Source organism: Amia ocellicauda, chromosome 22, assembly GCF_036373705.1.
Source record: "Amia ocellicauda isolate fAmiCal2 chromosome 22, fAmiCal2.hap1, whole genome shotgun sequence".
In the NCBI taxonomy this organism is placed as follows: Eukaryota; Metazoa; Chordata; class Actinopteri; order Amiiformes; family Amiidae; genus Amia; species Amia ocellicauda.
Window position 1 is genome coordinate 6193234 of NC_089871.1, and position 24957 is coordinate 6218190.

The 24957-nt window shown below is 43.7% G+C and overlaps 2 protein-coding genes across 2 annotated transcripts in view; one reads left to right on the forward strand and one right to left on the reverse strand.

Annotated features, from left to right (window-relative positions):
• The window catches only part of rnf43 (ring finger protein 43), a 78174-nt gene extending 63531 nt beyond the window's left edge, over positions 1–14643 (forward strand). The window contains exons 3-9 of the mRNA XM_066695162.1: positions 7174–7248; positions 7351–7482; positions 8239–8340; positions 8631–8801; positions 9015–9117; positions 9399–10808; positions 11188–14643. Of these exons, the coding sequence (XP_066551259.1) occupies positions 7174–7248; positions 7351–7482; positions 8239–8340; positions 8631–8801; positions 9015–9117; positions 9399–10808; positions 11188–11213 (2019 nt within the window). The 3' untranslated portion in view covers positions 11214–14643. The remainder of the gene's footprint in view (positions 1–7173; positions 7249–7350; positions 7483–8238; positions 8341–8630; positions 8802–9014; positions 9118–9398; positions 10809–11187) is intronic.
• Positions 14644–15333: 690 nt separating this feature from the next.
• Positions 15334–24432, reverse strand: hpda (4-hydroxyphenylpyruvate dioxygenase a). Its single transcript, XM_066695163.1, has 14 exons — positions 24352–24432; positions 23707–23733; positions 23386–23448; positions 22134–22238; positions 21535–21577; positions 20933–21015; positions 19788–19877; positions 19067–19173; positions 18666–18743; positions 18117–18279; positions 17812–17883; positions 17390–17512; positions 17077–17193; positions 15334–15513 (listed from the first exon to the last, which is right to left on the reverse strand). Exons 1-14 carry the CDS (start codon positions 24352–24354, stop codon positions 15400–15402), a joined length of 1188 nt encoding a protein of 395 aa, XP_066551260.1. The 5' UTR covers positions 24355–24432; the 3' UTR covers positions 15334–15399.
• Positions 24433–24957: the final 525 nt, after the last annotated feature.

Consider the following 24957-nt stretch of genomic DNA (forward strand, 5'->3'; position numbering starts at 1 on the left):
GATTATTTCTTCTTGTTGTAGGCTTGGTTCTTCTTTCTCTTTGAGGGGGTTGAGTGTCAGTCCGGTTTGACATCATTTCTAAACAGGCTTTAGGGAAACTGAAATACTTGTAATAAAATACTACAGTCCTGGACAGAAACCGACTTTTTTAAGTGAGATGGTCGTGTCAGACTCCACTTTATGAGAAAAGGAAAAAATCCCCTAAATTCTTCGCCTTAGTTACAGTCATAGTTAAATAAATGGATTTGGGTTGAGAAAATGGAAGCCAGAGCTCTTTCCTCTGCTAGGTGACTGTATAGAGAAGAAATAAGCCTTTATTTTTAGTTTGCTGTACACATGTTTACATGCATAATGATGTAAGCAGCGTTTCCTTCGTGTTAGAGTAATATTACAGGTCAGAGGAAGCAGACCTGAGTGGAAATGTGGCAACATAGATATATATATAATTCTTTTTTTTCTGCAAATAATGATTGCGTTCGTGTGAAGAGCGGCATTCCTTTCTTTATTACTTCCCCGAGGGAGAGAAAATGAAGGTGCCCATACACATGTGTGTCACACTTGTACTTTTACCTGAAATTTGGCATCTGTTGGCCCCATTGTGATCAAGTCAGGCATGAATGTACCTTGGCAAAGAGCTCGGGCGGTGCTGTTAAAAGTTGTGCTGACTTTCAGAGCGCACCGCAGACTCTAGGTCGTGCAAAATCCGCCGTGTTTGGATGCGCTTAATGACTGGGCGGCGGCCTCGACCGGTGACAACGTGACAGAGGTCCACCTTAATGCGAGTGGGCCGCCCCGGCGCTGGCAGGAGTCCGAGCTGATCACACGCAGCCCTTTGAAGCCACAGCAGGGCAGAGGGTTATGGCAGGGTGGGGTCCTGGCGGGGCTCCAGAGCCAGTAAATCAGAGAGGTGGTTCGCGGGGCGGCCCTGTCACCGAGATAAGCTCCCGCAGCCATGGAGGGAACGCTGTGAGACCCAGGTGCTTTGGAGTCTATTATTCAAGCAAATATTTGAAAGGTAATTTTAGTGCAGGGGGGTTCTAGGAAGGAAAAGGGACGGGGCGAGCTTTTCCAGGGCTGTGCTGTTTAAGGTCTTCGTTATGCCCTCCAGAGAATCAAATGTCACCTTTTTTTTTTTATCTTTAGGAGCATTGCAAAGTTTGCTGCTCTTAATTCCCTCTCGGCAAGTGTGAGTTTTGTTTGGTGGATTATTTTTTTGTTTCAGCATGAGGAAGAAATTGTGTGTAACAACAAATCCAAAGCAATTTTGCCAAGGTATATAATGTTTGATAGGTTGTAGGCCACAGCTTGTTTGTAAGTGGGAGGTGTGCAGTTTTCTTCTGCATTTGATTGAAAATGTCTTGACTCTTTCCACTGTGTTTTTTTATTTTTTTATTTAGTCATCTTCACTTTGGAAAATGAAAGTGTCTCAGAGCACTCATGATTCAGAAAAGTAAGAAGTGAAGCTCATATGACCCTCTTATAAAATTAAACGGGGTAAAAAAAATCATAAAAAGGACGCTATAAAAAAAAAAGAAGCTCAAAACCAAAGGTTGCTGTGAGTGTTTGAAAGTGCTTCGCTGTGTGTGTGGCTGGTACACTGTGTCTCTCCACGGGTTTGTTTATACGCAGTGCTGCTTTCTGTTTGCATATCCTTGGCCATGACTGTGTGTCTGTGCCCCTCCTGTACCCTTGACCCGCTCTGGGGTGACTGTGTTTAGGCTGGGCTCCAGTATCTCTGCACGGTGCCGCCTTCAGACACTGTTCGGATGTCACATAAAATAAATGTTAACCTAGCAATTGCTTTACTGAGAGAAACACAAATGTCAGCCCCTAAAAACCAAGTTTAAACACAATTATGATCTAAAAAAGTGAAAGTATATTGTTTTGTATATATATAAATACATTTCATTTGTTATGATTTCACTTCAGCTACTGAAAATACATATTTTCCTTTCAAAGACACAGTGGCTTTAATATGTTCAGCTCACTACAAATACACAACAGTTTGTTACGGGGTGGGGAATAAAAGTTGTCAAGTCTATTCTTCCCTGTGTTTTGATCTTGTCAGCAGAATTAACCCGTTTGTATTTATTTCAATAGATAATTTCTTAGTTAAATTTAAAATGACCTTCACACCTCAGACGAGTTCTGGCTTTAATTAAACACCAGCGTTATCATGTCTGGAGGACTAATCTGGGTTACCAGCCATCTGCCCTCCGCAGTGGGCCGGAGTTATCTTCGGTTATTTTCATTCGTCCTTTATTTTGCACTCAAAACCTTCGATTTTGTTTCTCGGCAACAAAACAACAAACATCGTGCTGTGGGAATGGTCCTCTCCTCGCAGGTCTGCTCTTTCCTACACCACGGAGCCAGTATTATGTCTAGGACACTTTTCCCAGCAGTCTTTGCTGGTGCGTTGGGAATAGTGACCGATGCTGAGCAGGAGCCAGCATTGCCTCGCTGACACCATCGGTTTTAGAACAATAATTTGATGAGTTAAACTACACTTTGCATCATGGGAAAACTATCATGGTTGCTCAGAAATGGACCAATAAATGTTATTTTAGTCCTGAACAAGTGCTAATCGAGGTCTGTGAAACCAGCCACTTAACGAGCACTGACCTTAACCTAAAAACCAACCCCAGTCTCACCCCAAACCAGATGGTGTCTGTACTATCAACTCATTCCTTCTGGCCCTACAGGGCATAGATTGGGTGGAAAAGATGAGAAATAATCGCTTAATTGATGTCCCTGTATTAATTTTAATAAAAGAGTTTGATTGCTAGTAGATTAGTTATAAGTTATAAGCCATTATATCATGTGGTATATAGTCACATGACCCAAAGCACATCCTACCAACACTTACCATGTGAGACTTAACAACCTAAAGAGTAACACACAATATGTGACCTGTCTCTCTCTCCAGTTTGATAAGGAATATTAAGGTTCCCAGTCACTCATATGTTTGTAATTTGCTCCATATCTTCATGATCTTTGACCGTTTTTGGAAACTGAATGAGACTCCATCCAGCCTGTACCAACACACATCTAAACACATCATGTGACCAGAGGAGCTTTTCCAGATCAGCAGGGACACACGGACCCGGGGACACAAATGGAAATTGGGCTTCAAGGCATTCAAGACAGAAAACAGAAGACACTTCTTTACACAGAGAGTCATCACAATCTGAACAAACTCCCCAGCGATGTGGCTGAAGAGACAATTTGGGAACATTCAAAAACAGACTGGATAGGATCCTTGGATCACTTAGTTATTAATGGACACCAAACGAGCACGTTGGGGTGAATGGCCTCCTTTCATTTGTAAACTTTGTTCATAAACGCATGAACCAAACGCGGCACGTAAATAAATTGTGAATGAAGGGAAATCTAAATGGAGGACAGTGCACGCCCAAGGCATCTGTTGTAGGACTTCCTCTGTGATCATGCTTGGCAAACTGCGGAGCTAAGAGTGATGAGCTCTAGCGTGCCGCATTAGTCTGCGTGTTTCTCGCCAGCACGATCTGATAGCGCGAAGTGGCGGAGCGGAGACCGCCAGAGGCACCGGTTTTGAGAGATGGCAGATAGCAGCGCTGTGAGAGAGCTTTGAAAGGGGTGTTTCGGTGGCTGGAGGTGGAGTTGTGTGGAGCTGGCCTGAGGACACAGGCAGATCAGAGCCATCCACCTCTTTGATTACACTCCCAGAGTTTTGGAAACAGCCCGGCCTGGCCCAGATTGACTTCAGTAGCAGGCAGCTGTGGCGTCCTTTGGCTGGGGGGGTGCCTTGGGGCTGAGGATAGTGTTCATTCAGCTTAAGATTTTTCTCCAGGGCCCCTCAGCTCCTATTTCTGCAGAGACTTTTCTGACAAGTTTCAATTTACACATCTTTCACTCCAAAGTTTATTTTTGTTTTGTTTTTTGGTAGCAGGTCTTCATAACCATTATCCACTTTGGATGTCTTAGAACACTGGTTTAATTATTTAGAGAAACCAATCATTTGTCATCTTAACTTGCCCCAGAACTGGTCGTGGGGTGATAAAACTTGGGTCCATTTATTGGATCAGCCATTTCGTTCTGTGTTTATTCAATTTATTGTGGCATGAGAGCACTTCATTTTAATTTATATTAAGGGCTGCTACCCCAGGGTGTTGTGGGATTTGTTAAAAGTTGTGTACCAACAGGAGAAAATCTAAACCGAAGGGAAAATTTGAAAGAGAGGCACAAGTATACAAAAAGTTCTTGGAAGCTGGCAGCGTGAAAAAATAAAGACATCATCTTCTGAAGCAACATGAAACCAAAGACAATACTGAGAGAAACCTATAATAATCTTAAGCCTCAGCTATGAAGCAAACAGACACAAAACTAAAAAAAATAAACAACAACTGTATGGAGATGTATTTAAGAATTCCCAGATTTAAGCTGAAATTGTAATGATACATTTTTCTGTAGCATAACATTACAGCTCGCAATAATAAGAAGTTTGAAAGATTAAATTATGTCAATGCTACAGTTTGCCAAAAAAAGCAGAACGTTTTCAAGAAGGGGGGGGGGGTCAATGCATTTCAGCTACATCATGGTAACTAAAGCGACATTTGGAAAACAAAATAAACCAAACGTACAGATCCGCCAAAACGTCCAGAGCAGGATTTATGAGAAAAGTGATATGCAGTACATTGTTTGTAGAGTCAGATATGAAAAAAGGAACAACATTCCACATTTCTTGGACTCAATTTTTTTTCCCTGAACAGAAGGAGGACCCCCTCGGTTCAGGTTGTGATTTGAGTCATTTCAGCTCCGGTTCCTCGCAGGGTAAACTCAGGGTACACAAGCCAGTCGAAACACAGACGGAGATGTTTGTGTGTGCGTTACCTGCTGTGCTGTACTCCTTTGTTTTGTAAATAACCTTAAAGCCATAAGAGGCCTTATCAACATTACCTCTTACTTTCCCAGAGTGGTATTTTGGATGGTGGAAACAAACACCAAGGCTATAGTTTCTGTAGATCTACTGCAATAAAAATATATTATCATGAGCGTTTCTGTGACTGTTTACATCGCGGGGATCCGGATGACGTCCCGTTCAGAAATCCGCCCGATCAGCAGAGCGCGTTCGTCATCTCTGTTGCTTCAAGACATTCAACGCTGTTTTCGTCTCTGCCATTTCCTACGGCGTCTGCGGCCGGGGCCTTGACAAACGGGCCGCAGAGCGTCGTTAACTGATTAATGTCTTAAGGAAAAGCACAAACGCCGCCTCGCTGACCCCGCGCAGAGAGCCGGGCAGTGACTTCTTTAAAACGGATCGTCAGAAGCCAGTGGCTTTTCTTTCTGACCCGAGTCTGACCTGAATTTGAATGCCCGTTAAGTCCTGACATCCGTGGCTTGTCTCTGGCGAGCAGGTGGGAGTTGCGGCTCGCTCATGGCTGCTGGGTCGCGGCGGAGGAAGTGGTGATGGTGGGGGTGGGGGGGATATCTCATTCACAGCTTTTCCATTCCATTCAAGTGATTCCCCCCCAAAAAACTCCTGAAAGAAAATGCTGCCATCTCCCTCACATACACTAAAAGGGTGACCTTGCAAGGGAGTGTTTAACTGTAAAATCTTTTCTCCTTTAACTTGTGAGTGTCTCTGTTCAATCACAGTACATATATGGTCTATCTTATTAGACAATTCCTCCATTTCTTTGTACAGGGTTTAGAAAAGAAAGAAAACTTACTTTCAATATAATATATTCTTGTCCAGAGATAGCACTCTACACTGCGTTGAAAGCTGTGTTGATCACTTACTAGCAACATCCGTTATTTACCTTCAGTTTCAAAACACAGAAGATGATTGTGTCACACCCAGAAAAAGTGACATTCTACGATTAAGTCACTACTCTGTGCCTACGTGGCGTTAATAACCTATCCAAGGATTATCCGCTTGTCACATTAACAGCGCCAGGTGAATTTCCCTCCGTCATTTGACTGGAGCGGCGAACTTCCAGCACCGTGCTAATTGGCCCTGTCATGTCAGTGCTGAGTTCCTGTGGCTCTGAGGATTGTGCGGCCGGAACGCTGATTAATGGGAAATAATTGGCGGGTTAACGCATCATTTGCATCTTGCATAATATCTTAACTATCGGCTCGTTTTCCTCCGGAAGCCCCTGGTAGCTGTGCTTTCATTGCCACCTAGTGGAAACACTTGTGGCTTACAGCAAGGACAGTACAGGAGAACATAGGACAGGTTACCAAGGGGAGGCGGCCATTTGTATGATCTGGGTTCTTTGGTCGATAGGAGCTTGATCCAGTGACCTCATTAAAAACCTTTTGAAGGATTGCAGCAGCCAGAACGTGGTTCTTGACCAACTCCCACAGATGGTGCCTGTTTCCGCTCATTGCTATTTCCACCACGGGTTTGAATTCAAGACTTCTCACAGTGTAGTCATGTGAGCATATAGCCTCACACATGGAATTTGTCAACTTCGGCTTATGTGAACTGTAAAATAACACTTATCGTTTTTAATCTTGCCCTAGGTTTTTGGTTGTGTGCACCTTCACAGGAACACACACACCTTTTTATTGCTTCAAGGTCGAAGGCATGGTTGAGGTTACTTTAATCTATTTTTTTCCAAGTCTGCGCCACTTCAGGAACGCATTGCATCGATAACCCACAGACGGTTCAGGCCCCGACACGCAGGGATCTTCTGCGGAGGGTGCTAGAACTGCTGTGATTAAAAGGATGAGACGTCACCAGGAGTCAAATTATGAGATTAGAAAATGACTAGAGAGTGATCTCTGCCGAGCGGTTTTGTGAGGCGCGTTCATACGGTTCACACAGGACGCTTTTTGCCCCGGAGTGCAACAGCTGAAGCTCAAAGTCAGTCCTCTAGCACTGCAGTCCAGTTTATTGGTGTCTTTAACTCTTAATAACCCAGTTTCATGTATAGGCCACAGATGATAAAATATAATATCCCAGTTTACCAGGCAGGCCTCTGTATGTTACATATATGACGTTCTTGGTTACTGAGGGTTAAATCCACACCAGATGAAAACTAGTGGCTATTTAATAGTTCACAGAAGCCAGAAGACCCCACATTACAGTACAGGCAACAATAGGGTATGAGGTCTTTGGATGACCCTTGAGGTTCCCTTGATGGGTCTTATATGCTTGTTGTGCTCTCTCCCCCTCTCTCATCTCAGGCTCGGCTGGCGCTGAACCGAGGGGCCAAGGCGGTCATTTTTGATGTGACAGACAACTCCAAAGCAGCAGAGGAGGTAGGCAGACTTCCCGGTCAGCCGGTATGAATCTGTGCATGAGTGACGTGGAGTTTGCTGAGAGCTGACCACGTCTCTCTGTGTGTCCTGCTCTGTGCACAGCTGTTGGAGTCGGACTACCTGTCCCACCCCGTGGTCTTGGTCCAAGCTCAGGCGGCCGAGTACCTGATGGGGCTGGTCAACAGGAATGAGGAGGCCACGGTCCGCATCGAGGTCCACATCGAGCAGAGCACGGTACGTCACCGCGTGGAAGGACCATTCCCCGTCTCCCTTTGTGCAGCCTGGGCAACCGTGCGTTATCAGCCCCAGCGATTGCTTTGAGACCGAATTCAAACAGGCAGCTATTGATTTTCTTAATCAAAAGGAGAGTGGCTCACAGCGTGAAGTGTTTACACTGGGAAGTCTGAGTCGAGGCCGAGTGTTCCTTAAACATTCCCTGCATTGTGTGCCGCTGAATTATTTCCTGAAGGGGCTTTAATGTCTTATCAACAAGGAGAGCCTCCAGGATTGCAAACGTCTATCGGCGGCTGGTGTGCAACAGGAGCCCTTTGTAGTTCTCAATGTTGTGTCCGGTGGAGACTTTTTCAATGCCGCGTTCATTTGTACAGTCAAAGCAGGTACTGTTTGTTTTTTTTGTTTTTTTTTATTGTGTTTATTTTCTGCTCCGAATCAGACTGCTGCAGCAAGTGCCCTTCAGGTAAAGTGCATTAGAGTTTTTTTTTTAAGGAAAAATAAAGTAAAACAGGATAGCTGAAGTCCCCCTAGCACATGTAGGTTCCTGCCGTAAATCATCTACAAATGTCCAGTCTTTTAAAGCCTTCACTGATGAACATGGGGGAAGGTGTTTTTCCGCCACTAACAATGGTCCGTTTTTGTGTTTGTCGATACTGTATAGTTTAAGTGAGTCTTTCTCGCCGCCAGCGGTTTTCAGTGACTGTAAGAGTGTTTCGTGTTGAGACGTCTAACACGGGACTGTACTCCTCATTGCAGCACAACTATGACGTGGGGATCCTGCTCACCGTGGTGATGGCCATGTTGGTGATCATCATGATTTTCGCTTTCCGATTCAAGTGCAGACAGACCAGGAACCGGGTACTTAAAATAGATTGTTTTTATAATGTTCTATTATTGTTCTAATGTTCCCCAGGATTTGTTTTGTGAGTTAAATTGATATCCCCCCAAAAAAATACAATTAAAACCCATTCAGAACTGCTGAAGATTTATTTACTTTTGTGTTTATTTTTACTGCTTCCGAACCATGTGTTGTTAAGCAATCGCAGGGTTGAAACTGGCACACAACAGTAACCCCAGTGTATTCTTTTTTTCCGATTTTTCATGTTTTTAGTTTTGTTTATTTGTTTCGTATTTGTCCACCAACCCAGGACTCCATGCACCTGCAGACGGTGCGTGCGATCAACCGGTTGGAGACGCGGACGTACAAATCCCAGGGCCGCTCTGGGAGTCAAAGGTCAAGAGGAGGAAGGGACTCTGGTAGCAGCAGCAACTCCAGTCCCGTGTGTGCGATCTGTCTCGAGGAGTTCCTGGACGGACAGGTACACGGGCTTCCCTCGGCCTATCAGTAACCACCCTGATATAGTCCAGCTACATACTGGCCTCACTGAGAACTGTCGCTCAGTGACTGGTGGTTCCCGTCAGTCAAACCAGAACTGCTTTGCTGATCAAATATGGGTCATCTTTTCCATCTGCACCGCCCAAATAGGAGTACTATTTCTATGTCTCTCATTTGTGTGTTTTTTTTCTCCCAGGATTTGCGCATCATTTCTTGCTCTCATGAATTCCACAAGGAGTGTGTGGACCCCTGGCTGCTGCAGCACCGCACCTGCCCCCTCTGCATGCACAACATCATGGGTAATGTTACAAACGTGACTCCCGTCCATGGCGCGCAGTGACCCACAACACTGCTGCAAGCCTAGAATTACGACATTTTTCTGTTGCAGATATTTCAGCTGACCAATATTCAGGCATTCATCATTCCAATTTTAAACACAGTGAAACACAAACTAAAACAGCCCATGCCGTACTCTCCCCTCACCGGAAAGCCAAAGCGTGCTATACGACGACAAGCCGCAGGGAAAGATTCGGCACAGGTCCGATCCTCATGTAATTGTCTCGTCTCCTCTCATCTCTAGAAACTGACGCCGCCCCACAGCCGGCGCACCATGGCCGGCACCAGCAGAGTGTGGAGCCCAACCAGAGGTTCCTGCTCCTCCACCCCTACCCCCGACACCCCCCTCTCCACCAGCACCCCATCGCCATTCCCATCCGCCACTACCCCAGGGCCCCAGGTGGGCCGTTCCCACAGCTGGGCCGCTACGGCACCTCACCACGTTTGGACCACAGAGCCATGCGCTTCCCACCCGGCCGCCAGCTGGGCATGGCCCTGGGGTGCACTTACCACCGGAACGAGGGGCACCCGGGGCGCCATCACAGGACTAACACACTCTGCCATCCCTCTGCCCATTTTCCCCACCGGCCCTGCCCCCCACCATACCACCCCGTCCCCAGCTCCTGCCTCCATGTGGCCCCGGGCAGTGGTGGTGCCCCGGGCCGGCAGGACGACGGCAGCTGTTCGGGCGGCAGCTACAGGACAGAACGTAGCGGCTACCTGGCAGACGGGCCCGCCAGCGACTCCAGCTCGGGCCCCTGCCACGGCTCCTCCAGCGACTCCGTGCTCAACTGCACCGACGTCAGCCTGCAGGGCGTCTACGGCAGCTGGTCGACCTTCCGCAGCTCCCTGAGCAGCGACTACGACCCCTTTGTGTACTGCGGGCCGGGCCGGGGCCCTGGGGGCGGGGGCGGCCTGGACAGCGGGTCGAGGCCCAGGTCCCTGGACTCTGTGGTGAACCGGACGTGCCCGGAGGAGCAGGTGTTCAGCCACGTACACTATCACCGGCACCGGCACCATCACTACGACGACGGGGACCACAGTCAGGGTCCGGACAGGGGGTCCGACGAGGAGTTCGGCCCCGTGGCGGCTCCTGTCTGGGACAGCCCTGAGGCAGAGCCGTGCCAGTGCCCCCGAGCTGGTGACCCTCTGGACAGGTTGCCACACAGGGAGGTGGAGCCGGAGACCGAGCCGGCCAACCCCTCCCCGGGCGTGGCCTTGCTCCCTCCGCCACAGCCCCCGCCGCCCTGCTGTCACCACGGGCCCGGCCGCCACCATCGCCACCCCCACCGCCAGAAAAAGGGCAGCTGTGTGCTCGAGACTCCTGCCGTGCACTTTCACCAGAGCCTGGACCTTCAGGAGGACTGCAGCATCCACATCCACTACGGGCAGGGCTCTGGGTACTGCTGCTCCCCGGACATCCCCGCCGTGCTGCCCGTGCCGCTGGTCCTGGACTCCACCAGCTCCGCCGACTGGCCCTGCTGCTCCGGGGCCCACGTGGTGTGGCAGCGGCAGCCGCAGCTGACGGCATCAGAGCCACAGCTCCCGGGACCAGGGGCCCCGGCGCAGAGGCCGTGCGGGAGAGGGCCACAGGCAGGGGCCGAGGCCTCTACAGACATTTGCTCGTACTGCCAAACTTTACACAACAATCAGGGTAGGTTCGCTCTGCTCATACATCCGTGTTCTCGCACCGATGAAAGTGTAACAGTGTGCAAAGGGTTTGAAGGAGAGGTAAAATAAATTAAAATGAACCCAATCTGTGCATTTTCGTCATCTGTTCATTTCATGTGGTGCATTTTTACAGTCATTTTTACTTTTCATTTTGTTTCTCACATTATTCTGAAACAACATCCGGATCTGCTTATGCATACATTTTCGCCGTTTCTTTTTGTACATGTTTGTATTAAGGCCTTTAATGGAATTAACATGTCAAGGGGAAAAATGCAAAATACCGCAACAGGGAAAATGGTACTTTTTCTGTACGGCCCTTCTAGAGAGAAAAAAACAACCTGTGTCCCGTCTTCTCTTCACAGGATCAGAAGAGGAGTCTGGTGTGTGAGCACACAGCCCCCCCCCCGGAGTCACGCTGCTACGCAGAGCCTTAATGAACAAGCAATTCACAGAGTCTTCCAAATGATTCCGTACTGTAATTACATTAATTACGTGTCTTCCAGTGGCTCCAAGTTCCTTAAGCACAATGTGATCTGTATTGATTATATCAAATGGCATTGTTAGGTTCATGCTAACCTTACCCAGTTCATTCAGGAGGTGTTTGTAATCCGTGGGGAATTTTACTATTACCTGTTTATCTGTAAACAGCGCCTGACTTTATTGAGATGTACCTTGAAATATCGCGAGTCTAAGAGCAGCACTCTGACCAATGAGAATCACTCACAAAAGTACCGCCCCTGTCTGGCCAAGTGATCGTGTTAACAACACTGGCCGATGCCTACAATATCCCCTGGAAGTAAAGTTGCATTTGCTTTTAATGTTTGCGATGAGAGAGAGCGAGTGATAAAAAATATATTCAATTTAGAAATATATATACGTTTGAATTGTTTTAAATGTATTGAGATTCCTGTGCTTGGAACTTTGGGCTGCTAAGGAATGTAGCCCAAGGGAAATTTAACAATGTGGAGTAATGTGTTTAGCAAATTACAGTATGACTTAAACAGATAAGTTAATGCATTTCCCAGTTTCCTCAGTGACCCATTCTTGGTGAACATTGCCAGGGGAGGCAACGGTCTGAGATCACAGTCTTTCTGAAACAACAACAGAAATCTCAGTTTCTGACCTGTCTCTTCATGCTTTAAAAACACTTTCAGGCCGCAGTTGAATGCAGGGAATATTAGAGTTCTCTATTGTACACGTCAGGAAACTTTATTTTGTATCCATATCATTTAGTACCTCAGTTGATTATACTTATCTCAAATACTTATCAAGTATTTACATACCAGTTCCATTGCAATATGACTGTTTTAGACTGTCATCATGGTTGACTGTATTCCATTACTGGAAGCCCCCCAACAAGATCAAATCCTTATCCGTTAGACTGTTTCTTAAGTGAAACCATCCGAAGAAATGACTGACATGAATTAAGCCAATATGAATCAATTGTTTATTATTAGAGTTGGAGTGGGACAAGAAGCCTGAATTGGGTGGCACAATACTCATCTTACTTTTTATACATCTTTAAGACTGATTTATCAAACCCTAATTCTCAGATCTACACAATGAGTGTTAGATATAGGTTTCCGTAATGTTGGATAGGCAGTAACCGTCAGAGATCCAATGGTGAACATTTTGCACACCAACAAGCTGTGTCTGTAGAAAGATACGTTTGGACTCTTTCTACCGGCCTAAAGCCAAGAGGTCCTCTTGTGTTTCTGTTCCATCACATCTTATGATTAAAAATGTAATGTCATGTTTAAATGTTTCTGTCACATTCTTCTGTAAGTATTCCTGTTGACAGTAGCGTATGGTGTTCTAACCTGCTTTTTTCCAGACTACCTCAAATTACAAGCAGTCAGGGCATACAGAGTACCACACAGTGTGTTGGGCTTTCTGTCCGTGCGTCACGACAAAGCAAGAACGCAATTCAACAAAAACCTTCCTATCATAGAGAGATTTCCTCTTAACTTTCCCCCACGAGACCGTTCTCCCCGATGCACGCGCTCAGAGTGACGTCACTGAGGAACTGGGCTGTGCGCTAGTAATTCAACAAGGGCAGCTGTTTTTATTTTTTTATTTTGTCTTATTTTTCAGTTATTAGAGAAACAAATTGACTGAAAAATGTACACTTTCACAAGCTACTTTTCTGTCTGTCTACTCTTTCATGTTGCGTGTGGTTGTGTGTTCAGAGTGGGTTTTTATTTGGCGAGAACCAGAGATTGTTGACCAGAGGAGTTTGAAAAAACTTGCGAGGTAAAAAACAAAATTGTGTGTCTAAGATTTGACATCTTCACAGCATATACCAATTGAGAGTGTTTTAATTCGATTTTAATGTTACATTTGTTTTGTTTTGTTATTGTTTTAAGTCTTCATGCATCTAGCACAGTGAATCTCAGGCATTTAACATATCTAAGGTGTTGAATGGTTAAACAGAAGAGTTTCAAAGTTAGAGTGTATATATGTATGTATATATATATATATATATATATATATATATATATATATATATATATATATATATATATTCATACAAGCTGAACTAGGGCCCAGATTGAATCAGAAACTTCACCCCAATCATAAATTCAAAACCCAATACTCGATGGCGGCCTTCTATTGGACAGATACAGAAAATCTGCGGCACACATGCGGCCACAATGAATAACAGATGTGGAATTCTGGGAAGTTTTGGTTCAATCTGGGCCTAGACTTAAAGTAGGCTGTCCAATGCATTCAAATCTCCCCAAACAAAACACCCTGAAACAAACAGCAGCTAGAATGTGAATACGTGATTTTTATTTTATTTTTTATGATTTTATTATTTCATTTTGTGTTTGTTTTTCACCTTCTTGGATAAGCAACAGTGTTCCTACAGCCAGCGGGAGGGTGGAGAACCGCAGTGTTTTGAAGATGAAGAGCTAGTAGCACTTAGCCAATTATGTTTGTAGTTCGGCGATCAAGTAACATTACAAAAATCCTTTCTGTTTCAGCTCATCACAAGCCTAATCCATTAATGTATTTGGTGTCTCCTGAAACCACACCTGGTGCCTTTAGAATTGGGCATCGTTCTACCAAAGCAATCCTTCGCAAGTGTGGTATTGAAATAATCGTCAGCATAATGTAGTTTATACATTTTTAACAATACCTGATACTTTATTTATTTTAATTTTACCAATGTCATACAAATTGGAGCTCTGAGTACGGCTCACACCTCAGAGTGAAACGTAAGAACTATTTGTGACATTTTGCCTTGAAAAAACACATAAAGACAAAAACATAAAGACAGTCAACCACTATGCAGCTATTGCCAGAACAAAACATTGATCCTTCAGTTTCAAAGTTTACTCAAAGTCAGGCAAAAATAACCCCCCACCTCCGGAGCCCTTGTTTTTATTATTATTATTATTATTATTATTATTATTATTGAATCTTTTGAACATTGAATGAGCTGAAACTGCCTTTTTGTAATAGAGCGTGATCTCGATACTCAAGGGATCTGACAGTATATTTTTGCGATACTTTTGTGTAAAAAGTTAAATAAGATTTAAAAAAAATAAAACAAAGTGTTGTATTTTATATATAATAGAACATTTCAATATGGTAATATGTCGCTAATATATTTATTTACTAATATATTTATCCATTTTTGTCAGGTCTGTTAAAAAGAGGAAAAAAAAGGAAAAAAAAAATCTGTTCTGTACTATATATATATATATATATATATATATATATATATATATATATATATATATATGATCAGTGTCATCACAGAAGTAAAGACCTGGCTCCATTCCAATTATATATAAATAAATTATTTTGAAATAATATCTCTGACCGTGTTTGTGTTCTTTCTAACGTGTGTCGTTCTCAGCTCACAGGTAACCCGGGGCAAACTGATTTTCATCTCCTTCGTTGTAGGGATGGTAACTCACTTACCATATAGTCCCTCTCTACCCGTTTTCGGTTTCCTGTTTTGAAGGAGTCTGCAGCTTATTTTCCAGCCATAAAACAGGCCCATCCCAGACATTTCACATCATTCCCCTCTCTCAAAGTTCAGATTTTGAGAGTTTAGTTTTATGTTGTTTATTTTCTGCTCTTATATATTCGTATCACATCTTTTGCATGAAGCTTATGGTTTATGAAGTCTTTCTCATTAGGCTTTCAGGTAGACTTCTTCACCTCTTCAGTACATATTAGGTCATCACAGTTCTTCAAACCAAAACATTCTGGATCCACGTCTGTAAGTCTTGTGTAAATGAATCAAATTGGGATGCAGGACCTTTTAAGAAAATGCTCTGATGATGATCGGGGGAACTTCTCAAAATGGACAACTAATGCTTCAATAAATCTGGTGCGATTCTAAGAGCTAGTCACTTGACAACTGCTGGTATATTGAGACTCGATTGAAGGTGAATACAATATTTAAATTAAGGCTGTTGATACAAGGGACTTAAAAATATATATGAATTATAAAATGACTGATATTTGGACATCAACAATTTCGGCAGAGATTTAGATATATTTGTTTTTATTGTTGTTGTTATCGTAGCCGTCACTGTCGTGGTCTTTGTTGTTGGTTAATAAAAAACCTTGGGCTGCCCGTCAGGAGTCAGGGCGGTCAGGTTCCCGCGGGCTTCCTGGTCCTTCTCTATGGCCTCGAACAGAGATTTGAAATTCCCGGCTCCGAAACCCTGTGGAGGGAAAGAAAACGCGAAGCTCTCGGTGGCTCTCAATCAGGTTTCACAGGGCACACATTTAGCATTCGGCGTTCACCGCATTTCTCTCTAGGCTGACATTCTTGGATGAAGAAAAAACGAATTTCTGTGGTTACCAACTCCTACTCTTTTATAAGCATCCTGGAGGATTTATGGGACGCCTTGCAACCTCACTTTGCGAGAGGAAAACCGAGAAAGGAATTACAAAGTGTAAAGAGGTGGTGCTGAGTGTTTTATGGGCATCACCCACAATGCTTTTCATGTGTGGCAGTAGAATCAAGTTCGTGATGATGTTGGCGATCACATCGTTGTATGGATTCCTTTACTTTGTTGGATCAATTTTTTTTTTCTTATGTGGTGCTCGCTTATAAACATTTACTGTCGTATGTACTGTAAATGGGAAAACCATGAGTTTAACACAAAAAGAGCAAAGTGAATGCATGATAAAACTATGGAAAGAATATAAGGTACTGCTGTAAAATTCCCTATTGGTTGCACGGCCTAGTTAGGAAACTTTAGTAAGGACTTATCCATATTCACATAACTGAGTTCTGGACTGTCAGGTCAACCCTTGTCTTTGCTGGTTGAGGCACTCTGTAGCTCCCCCTGTGTTTTGAATACTTTGAGTAGATTCAATGACTCAGTTTCAGGTTAATCGTGGTGCCATTGGGTCAAGGATCCAAGATTCAAAGGGGTGCATTGAGACCAACTGCCAGTGGGCTTTTGCTGAATTCATCAGCTACACTGTTGGTTCTCCAGAGATGTTACAGTTCGCTTCCATACTTTCTATGGCGTTTTTTCTTCTTCTTTTCAATGTAAAGCCTTTATGTCACTCTAGTGTGTGCATCGGTGTTAAAAGGCTCAGAAGAGTAAGCACCAGTCATTCATACAGCTGTGAAAAGAGTGTTGATTTTAGCCTCGCCGAGAGCTGGGAGATTGAAACGGTCTCTGTTGGTTCTGCTCTGTGGCCTGAATGACGAGGAGGCACTGGATTAGCGGGGCTGTCATGCCATGATGTATGTCTCCTATTTATTGCCTGTGGGGAATTGGCTTGAAATGCAATAAACAATATAGGGAAGGTTCTGCTAACAGAGTGAAATATGGCTTTCCCCTCGGCCCAACATCCACTGTATGAGGCGTTAAATCCAGTAATCCCCTCTCTGACAGTTTTAAAGGCTTGCATGGTTGTAAATTATTTGGCTGAGAGTCCTTGTTTCCTGTCTAGTGCTTTTCAAACACGGTGTAGAAAATCCTCTTTTCTCAGCTATGAAAGTAATAACACGTTGTCTGTTATCTTATGTTCTTTAACTTGTTACTGACTCTTCCTGGTGTCACAGCAGAGACTTGACAGCAGAAACCTGTTAGGAGCTTTTGTAAACAGAAGTGCTGACTGTCCGATGTGCTATATTATTTTGTTATATTGCGTATGTTCTTCTCATATTAATCAAGTTTACCAGAGTAGTACGCCTGGATGAACTGTGTGCATAAATTACCCTTGTATTGTCGTACAGGTGCAGAACAGAGACACAGGCTACTTACGAAGTGATTGTGTCTTTGAATGACCTCCAGGAAGAGTGTGGGTCTGTCCTGGACTGGCTTGGTGAAAATCTGGAGAAGGTATCCCTTGTCATCGAAGTCCACCAAGATTTTAAGTTCCTAGACGAACAGAAATGGAAATATAAATATAGGATTATGATTAGATTAAATATGATTATAGTTCTATTTGTATTTATTCCATAATTTACATTTAGGACAGAGTATGACCCTTGCTTGTCAACTCCAGAACTATTTATTGTCAACATCGTGATGGCCAAAGAAGCCTTTGATTTACAGCAATACCTGTACACAGTACCTGCAGTTTTGTTAGGTCTTCCTTCACTTTGATTTTGGCCGTTTTCAGCTTCTCCCGAAGGCTGACATAGTAGGAGTCTGGGGCGGAGAGGAACTCCAGTCCACGTGCCTTCAGATTGATAATCTGAGGAGAGAAGCAAATACAGACCTTCACCTGAGGATCTCCTTCTCCCCGTCCATCACGTTAGGACCACTCTGAATCCACCTAGCTTCTGCAGTGCAGTAGGTAACCCAGGATGAGAACCCAATTAGACTGGAGATGATTGAGTTTATGGTAAGGTTTAGTCAGTGGTAGCAGTGGAGGTAGGGATGGCTATGATGGGTTTTGCAACTGGGGTGGTTGGCAAATGCTCAGTGTGCGCCTTTTGTCTTCATATTATGATAAAATCAGACAGACCAAAAGAGCGCAATGGCCCGACTCACAGCCTGGATGATGTTGGAAGTGTTGAGAGCAATGTGTTGGACGCCAGGTCCTCCGTTGTAATCAACGTACTCCTGAAGAGACAGAAACGGTCAACAGGGATGAAACATGGCATGGGCAGGCCAAAATCAGATAAATTTATTTTTCTGAGCATTCATTTTGTCTCCCTTATACATCCCTCATCCTCTCCTGTTCTCCTGAGTTCACAACACCTCTTTCTTGATTAGTTTTTCCCCCTTCAGTTTGTAATCTGAAATTGTCATCCGCAAAGGGCTTCCTAATCTTTTCCTTTCTCTGTGTCCCGTACCTGGATCTGAGATTTCTTCTTCCCAGGAGCTGGCTCATTAATGGGCATCTTGATTGTCTCCTCGTAATTGGTGACCACGATGGACCTCAGGGCGCTGTACTGCGTGTGGATCTGTTTGTCGTCGATCGACCAGAAACGGTGGAACATCAGACACTTCTGGTACCTGAGGGAACAGACGTGTCACCAACAGAAAGGGTAGAAACACTCACCTCTTCCATTCAGAGGCGCCGTTCTGTTTGAAGTGAAGCGAGTTTAATGGTGTTAAGTGAACTGTGAAAGAGTTTACAAAGGTGTAGGCTTTAGCTGAGTTGAAAGCCTTGAGAAGGATATGTGAAGTATACAGGAACACTAACAGAAGCCCAGTAAAATGTACCAAGGGAGCGCCAAAGCTCAAACTCAGTCAATATTTCAAGGTGTAGGAGTAGCTCAGTAAGCCCAGGCAAAGTCTTTGTTTGGTTACCTGTAAATTAAACAATAATGGCAGCTTTCTTCTCCCTCTTTAGACAAACACTGCGTTTCCGCCATGAGAGAGACCTGCGCGACCCTTACCAGTCTGATATTGGCACCATATCGTCGTCTGGCTGGTTTCCCACAATGTGATCAATGAAGTTCAGACAACCTGGTGGCCTACACAGCGGAAACATCGTGTGAAAGCAGGTTTGATTGCGTGAGAGAGAGACGGAGAGAATGCATTATTTTTTACATAGAACCCAAAAAAGCCTGATCAATTTCGTTGGCCACATATTTCCTCTGATTTCGATGATCCACCCAATTAAATATTTGTGACTGTTTATCCTGGAGCTCAGAGCAATAGCACATGCTTACAAACACACAATTTATGTTTTCATAGGGCCAGGTTTGGGGAAACTGATACAATGGCTTGGAGATGTGTCAACACATTGTACAATTGTAACAACAGACTGAGCTGTGAGAAGTAGTTGGTTGCTCACAGCTGGGGCAGCAACGGGTCTTTGAAGAGGGGCTCTTCATATCCGGGCAGAAACAGTCCTTTGTAGGGCACAAGGTACTCCACAAATGTGTGTGTCGTGTCTCCATACTGGTGGGGGAAAATAGCACAACTTTTATGGTTATGGTTTGTGGGATTATAGTACGAACATTATATATCTATCAAGCTGTTTACTACCAGGAGTGTAGTAGGCTAATGTAGTGCACTGGAAAAAACAAAACGTGTGTTCAGTTCTTGAATGAAATGTTCCACTTAAAATTGTGTTATGGTTGTCATGTTCAACGGCATTTAGTTGTCTGTGCTGGTGTGGTTCCAGAGAGTTTTCTCCAATATCAAAAGTGGCTTTGTCTCATAATTTGTTAATATATTTTCAATAGTAGGACTTTTCAAAATGGCCGCCTGGGGGATTGTCATTTGCTGATATATAATAATAATACCAAAAAGTTCAACCTTGAGAGCAGTGTGCTTAAAGCAAATGTTTATCCTCCCTTATCCTTGATGAAAGAGTTTTGTGAGAGGGAGTGCAGATATGTGACTTGAGTCTGCCTTTGTAACTGAGCTAACTTAAAAATAATTAAAAAGCAAACAGAAAAGAAACAGTTGCAGTTGAACCACAGCGGTAGTCCTGCTTGGAGAACATTGAGAGGTTTGCTTCACTAGGGGAGATGTATTTCCGGGACTTATACACCCTACTGAGAACTCACTGTTTGAACAATAGCAAATTTCACTTTCCCGTTGGCGTCCTGCTCAATCCAGGGTTCCTTGACAATCACGGCTCCTCGCTCTCTGGCTTTCTGTGGAGAGATATCAACACCTCAGTCACCTGTATCCCAGTGGAGAGACTGGGACTCCAGCTCATACACTGGTCATAAATCCACACAGGCCACCATTCTTCCAAATGAGGTTGCAAAGAAAACACACTCCCTCAATAAACACAGACCCCTGCCGTGCTATAATGAGATCACATATCATAGAACTGGGACTGAACATCAAGCACAAAATCTAGCTGACCAAACCACAACCAAATCTGACAGCTTGGCCTGAGGTTGATATTAATATCACTGGTGTTGAAATGCTGTGCAAAGTTGGACAGTTGCACTATTTTCGTGAGCTCATTATAACACAGGGGTCTGTGTAAGACTCCTTTTTCGGATTAACATCTTGAGCACCCTCCAGTGGTCATCTCTAGATGGTTCGGGCCACTGAGTATACAAATCCACAACACTGCTATACCTGAAATCCCAATCAAAGGGAGGATTATTCTGCCACCACGTCTCGTTTCCGCAGCCTCCTGGCATCCGGTACCAGCTCCTATTTCTGCAGCTCTTTCAGTGTGTGGTTTGGACAGGGACCCTGCTGAGCTCAGCACTGTGAGGGCTGGCAAACAGAGCAGCACTTTTGATATGAAACGGCACCTTTCGGGTCCAGAGAGCAGCCCTATCTCACTCCAGGTTAAATAATAACTACAAGCAGTGAAACAGTGAAGCAGAGCGAACTTACAGGGCAACTAGCAGTATTGCTTCTGAGCAAAGTGTGCTCTCATTCTCGCCATGTTCTGGGCTACGATGGTAGCTCCCCATTTGCTATCCACCCAATGATAAACAGCCGGCAACAGTTGGGATTTTATGATTGGTGGACAGGTGGGTGTTTTGATGCAGTATGGCCCTATTGGCCTCTATTTTTCTCTGGCCAGATATACATCACTGAAGTTTTACTTTTATTTTCAGAAGCTGGTGTCCGAATTGTGCTCTAGAAAACCGAACACCCTAAGACAGTGACACGGGCACGTCTGCAACTGCATAGTCATGACATTTTTCTGTGTTTACAGAGATTACAGAGTCAGAATTACCTTCACTAGGAAGTCACAGTCTTCCACCTGAAACGCTATGTCCTTCACAGCATCACCGTGCTTTATCAAGTGCTCTCCCATTTCTAAAGAGTAAAGGAAAGAGAAATGTAAATGTATACTCTATTCATTTAATATTCAGATTAAACTCTTTAAATGAGTATTATTTACTCACTAAATAAAAGGAAAAAAGAAAAGCAAAAAGCAATCAGAGGTATATCATATATTTTGTCCCTAAGCAGAGCAATAATTAAAGTCACATCAATTATTTAAGAATGTTTAATATACTGTGTGTGTGTGTGTGTGTGTGTGTGTATATATATATATATATATATATGTATGTATGTATGTATATGTATATGTATATATGTATATATATGTGTATATGTGTATATATATATGTATATATGTATATATATGTGTGTGTGTGTATATATATATATATATATGTATATATGTGTAATGATCTCGAGCCTCACTAAGAGGCCTGGGCCTTTTAGGGATGCAGTAAGATCATTGCATTGTGGCACAGGAGACTGGGGTTCAATCCCCCATCTTGCTGGCACCTAAGACCCCTCAAAGGTGTTACAATATATTTATATTACCTTCATTTCCAGGGTTCAGGGGAGACTGGAATATAAACAAGATCTGGAGAAAGACAGGAATGTCCCTTTATTTATGAAGAATGACATATGGGTTCCCTTTGTCCTCTGGCCATGGATTGTAAAGCAGTTGTTAATCACAATGTTGTGATGCATTTTGGGGGGATTCTAAAGGAACTGAAAAAGACCTGAAAACAATCCAGCTGTTATGGAGCCGATTTCAGAGACACGATTACAGCAGGTGACATTTATGACCCAAAACTCCCCCGACTGTCCCTGGCTTTCTTTAGCTTCTCCATTTCTAAACACGCTGTATTGTTTAGCAGAGTGATTCATGCCTGACAGAACCTGCAGTCTGGAGATGACTGCGTTTGGTGGAGAAGTCATCACGGAAAATGGCAGACAGTGACATCAGGAGAATGTGAACATCTATGTAAATGAGGACAAGCAGGAGGATATTGTAAAGCTTCATTTTAACAACAGGCCTGATATGAAGGTGTTTAAAGCAGGGAAAGTAAAACCATCATGTTTTTGGCTTCAGATTTATGTTTTGTCTGGAACACTGCTACTGCACAAGAAGAGACAAAGCTGAGGCGACAGACCTTGTCCTGCCGGATGACGTGGGACACCACCTCTCTGCTTCCCGTCTCCAGACCCTTGTAGGCGAGGGGCTCAAAGCCCATCTTGTCGCAGTAAAAGACTGCGGCCTGTGAGGAGAGAGCAGATACAGACAGGTTTACAGACAGCAGAGAGAAAATGCACAAGAACCACACAGAGGGAAGACCCCCCAGCTTCTCACAAGTCCCCATTCGGTTTGTTTCTCTCTCTTCAGGTTATGTCAGTAACAGTCATTCCCTGAGATGTGATTTATGGTAAATCCCAGGGAGTGCGTCAGTAAGATCCTGCCTTCTTGGGAAAACGCTACGGTTACAATGTGCAGCCTCACTCTTTTAATAGCTGTAAATTCACATTTCCATTTCCCGTTGCATTACTAGGTATTATTTAGCTGACCAACAAAGGCGTTTTATATTACCTAGATCTTGTTTTCGAATATACATTAATCCTCAGTTTAGACTTCCATTAGTCTCCAGTTAAGACTGACATTAGGGTCAGGGTTATGTTAACTTTCACATCTAGTTTCAGACTGAAAAAAAGCTTCAGATAATAATAATGCAAGTTTTAGTTTTAGATACGGGACAGGTATCTTGTCTGTGGACAAGAATGGACAGTGGCCTACAGTACGAAGTCTTATGCGTAGGGGTGCGATGCAGTTGAGAATAGAGATCTAGATCGGCCTCAGCTGAGCTACCTGACCAGCACCCTGGCCATGAGGAGATCTCAGATCCCCTCCACTCTTATCAATTATCTACCACATTTAACATTGTAGATAAAAATGTCAATATACAAAGGGTGAATGAACTCGGCTTTGATAAAAGGAGACGAGGAGATGCACGACCACCCGCAGAAACCACTGGCGCGCGTGTCCAGCCAGCCTTTGCACACGCTGTGAGACGCACGTAATCACAAGCACAGTTCAGACAAAGCTGCAAGTTAAATATTACAAAGGTGGTTACCAAAAATTGAAGCTAAATTCAAATCAATGTATAAGAAAAAGTTAAAAAGCAAACCGTCCCCGTTAAAGACAGGAGACAGAGCTGCAATGGAGATGGAAACAAATGAAACCTTTTTACCCAGGAACTACTTGTGTTTCAAGCCTATAATGGAACTTCTATAAAACCAGAAATGTTATGTTCACAAGTTTGCCCATATCAACGACATAGACCGGCCATGTGACTCGAGTAATACTTAAAAATTAGTCAAAGGGCAATGAGAAGCTTCTGGAACTGAACCCACCTGTTTGGCATTCCCCACCCAGAAGGTGACATGGTGGAATTTCAAAAATCGGCCCCTCTCAGGCTGAGGAGAGAAGCGCAGACTGTTATGTGTCAGCTCAGGTAATTGATTTACAACGCTGATTTCAAAAACAGTTATTGCCATCTACAGCTGTGAGTTCGAGAATGTAACTGTCAACAGTCTCTTTAATTGAATTTAAAGTTTCACATAACATCGATTTAATGTAGAAAAAGTTATTCGTCTTTCTCGTGCCAAAGATAATTAATTACAGCACAACCTTATTTTGTAGAAGAGTGCCAGCCTTGTATGAGAAAATCCTACCTTTTCTCCTTTGTCGGTATAGGAGGTCTGAAAGAAAGTGGAAAAACATCAACACTTTAAAACACTTACGTTTGAATGTAATAGGAGTAAGATGTATGCAAACCTAATGATTGTTCAGTAACAACAAGGCGTGTGTCTGCATATAGAGTGTGAACAAGTGGATGAGATTAATCCTGTTAATTGGCTCTGTGTTTTCAAAACCACATTTCTTTAATTTGTTGAAAGAGGTTGAATGATCCCATATCAGCTAAATTACAACAAGAAAACGTCACCGTGAGCATACATTTAGTCTTACAGCAATGCAGCAATGGTCTGCAAGATACTTAATTTCTGTTTAAGGTAGAGTGACAGGACAAGACATCAATCTGTAGTTGATTTGCCAAATACAAATCGAGTGGCACCCACAGTTTTCAAGTCTCCTTTTCCCTTCCTTTAAAGCAACAATTTGATTCTGCAGAATAAACAGGACTTCTTATTTCAAATGCACACCACATACAGTGCCAGGACAAATGTTGCTGAAAACTGACACTTAAAATAACGGTATTGATAGACAAAACCCTTTTGTTTTTTAGCTGCAAGAGAAATGACGAGCAATCTAAGAGAGAAGATGACTACAGATAAGAAGACTGGATTTCTCTCACTCACCATTGTGGTTCCTATGATTGCAGGCGGACGGAGAGATACCAAGCAGGTCCACCGCGTTGGGACCCTGGCAGATAAGTACTGAGAGAGACTCTGCTGATTGGTCCCTTTGAAGACACCACCTCCCACCTCTGCCTCGGAGGCCCATGGGGAGCCCTGACCCACACTCTCCCAGGGTTATCGATTGTCGAATCCTCTAGAACAGTCCTGGGGAAAGCGCTCACAGGCCAGGTTTTCCCTTTTGCAGTGGATAACTCGAGGAATTTTGTTATGTATTATTTTTTGGTTTTCTAGACTTGTGGTGCCCTTTTTCACCGCTTTACAAAGCACCTCTATATTTCCAGGTGTTCGTTCGTCTGACCTCTGAGTTAATGGGGATGATTGAGTGCAGAACTAAGAATGATGAGCATTGGAGGGTTTGATACAGTGTTCTTATTACCTGCATCTGAACAGCTGTTTTCACACCTCTGTACATCTGTCTCAGCTTCTGCTCATGTTCTATGATCGTCAATTCATCTTTGAGTTGAAATCGTCCTTTGGGTTGACTCTGCACTAACTTTTTTTTTTTATTGCAATCAAATCCACCCCTTCCTCCTGTCTTTTGTTCAA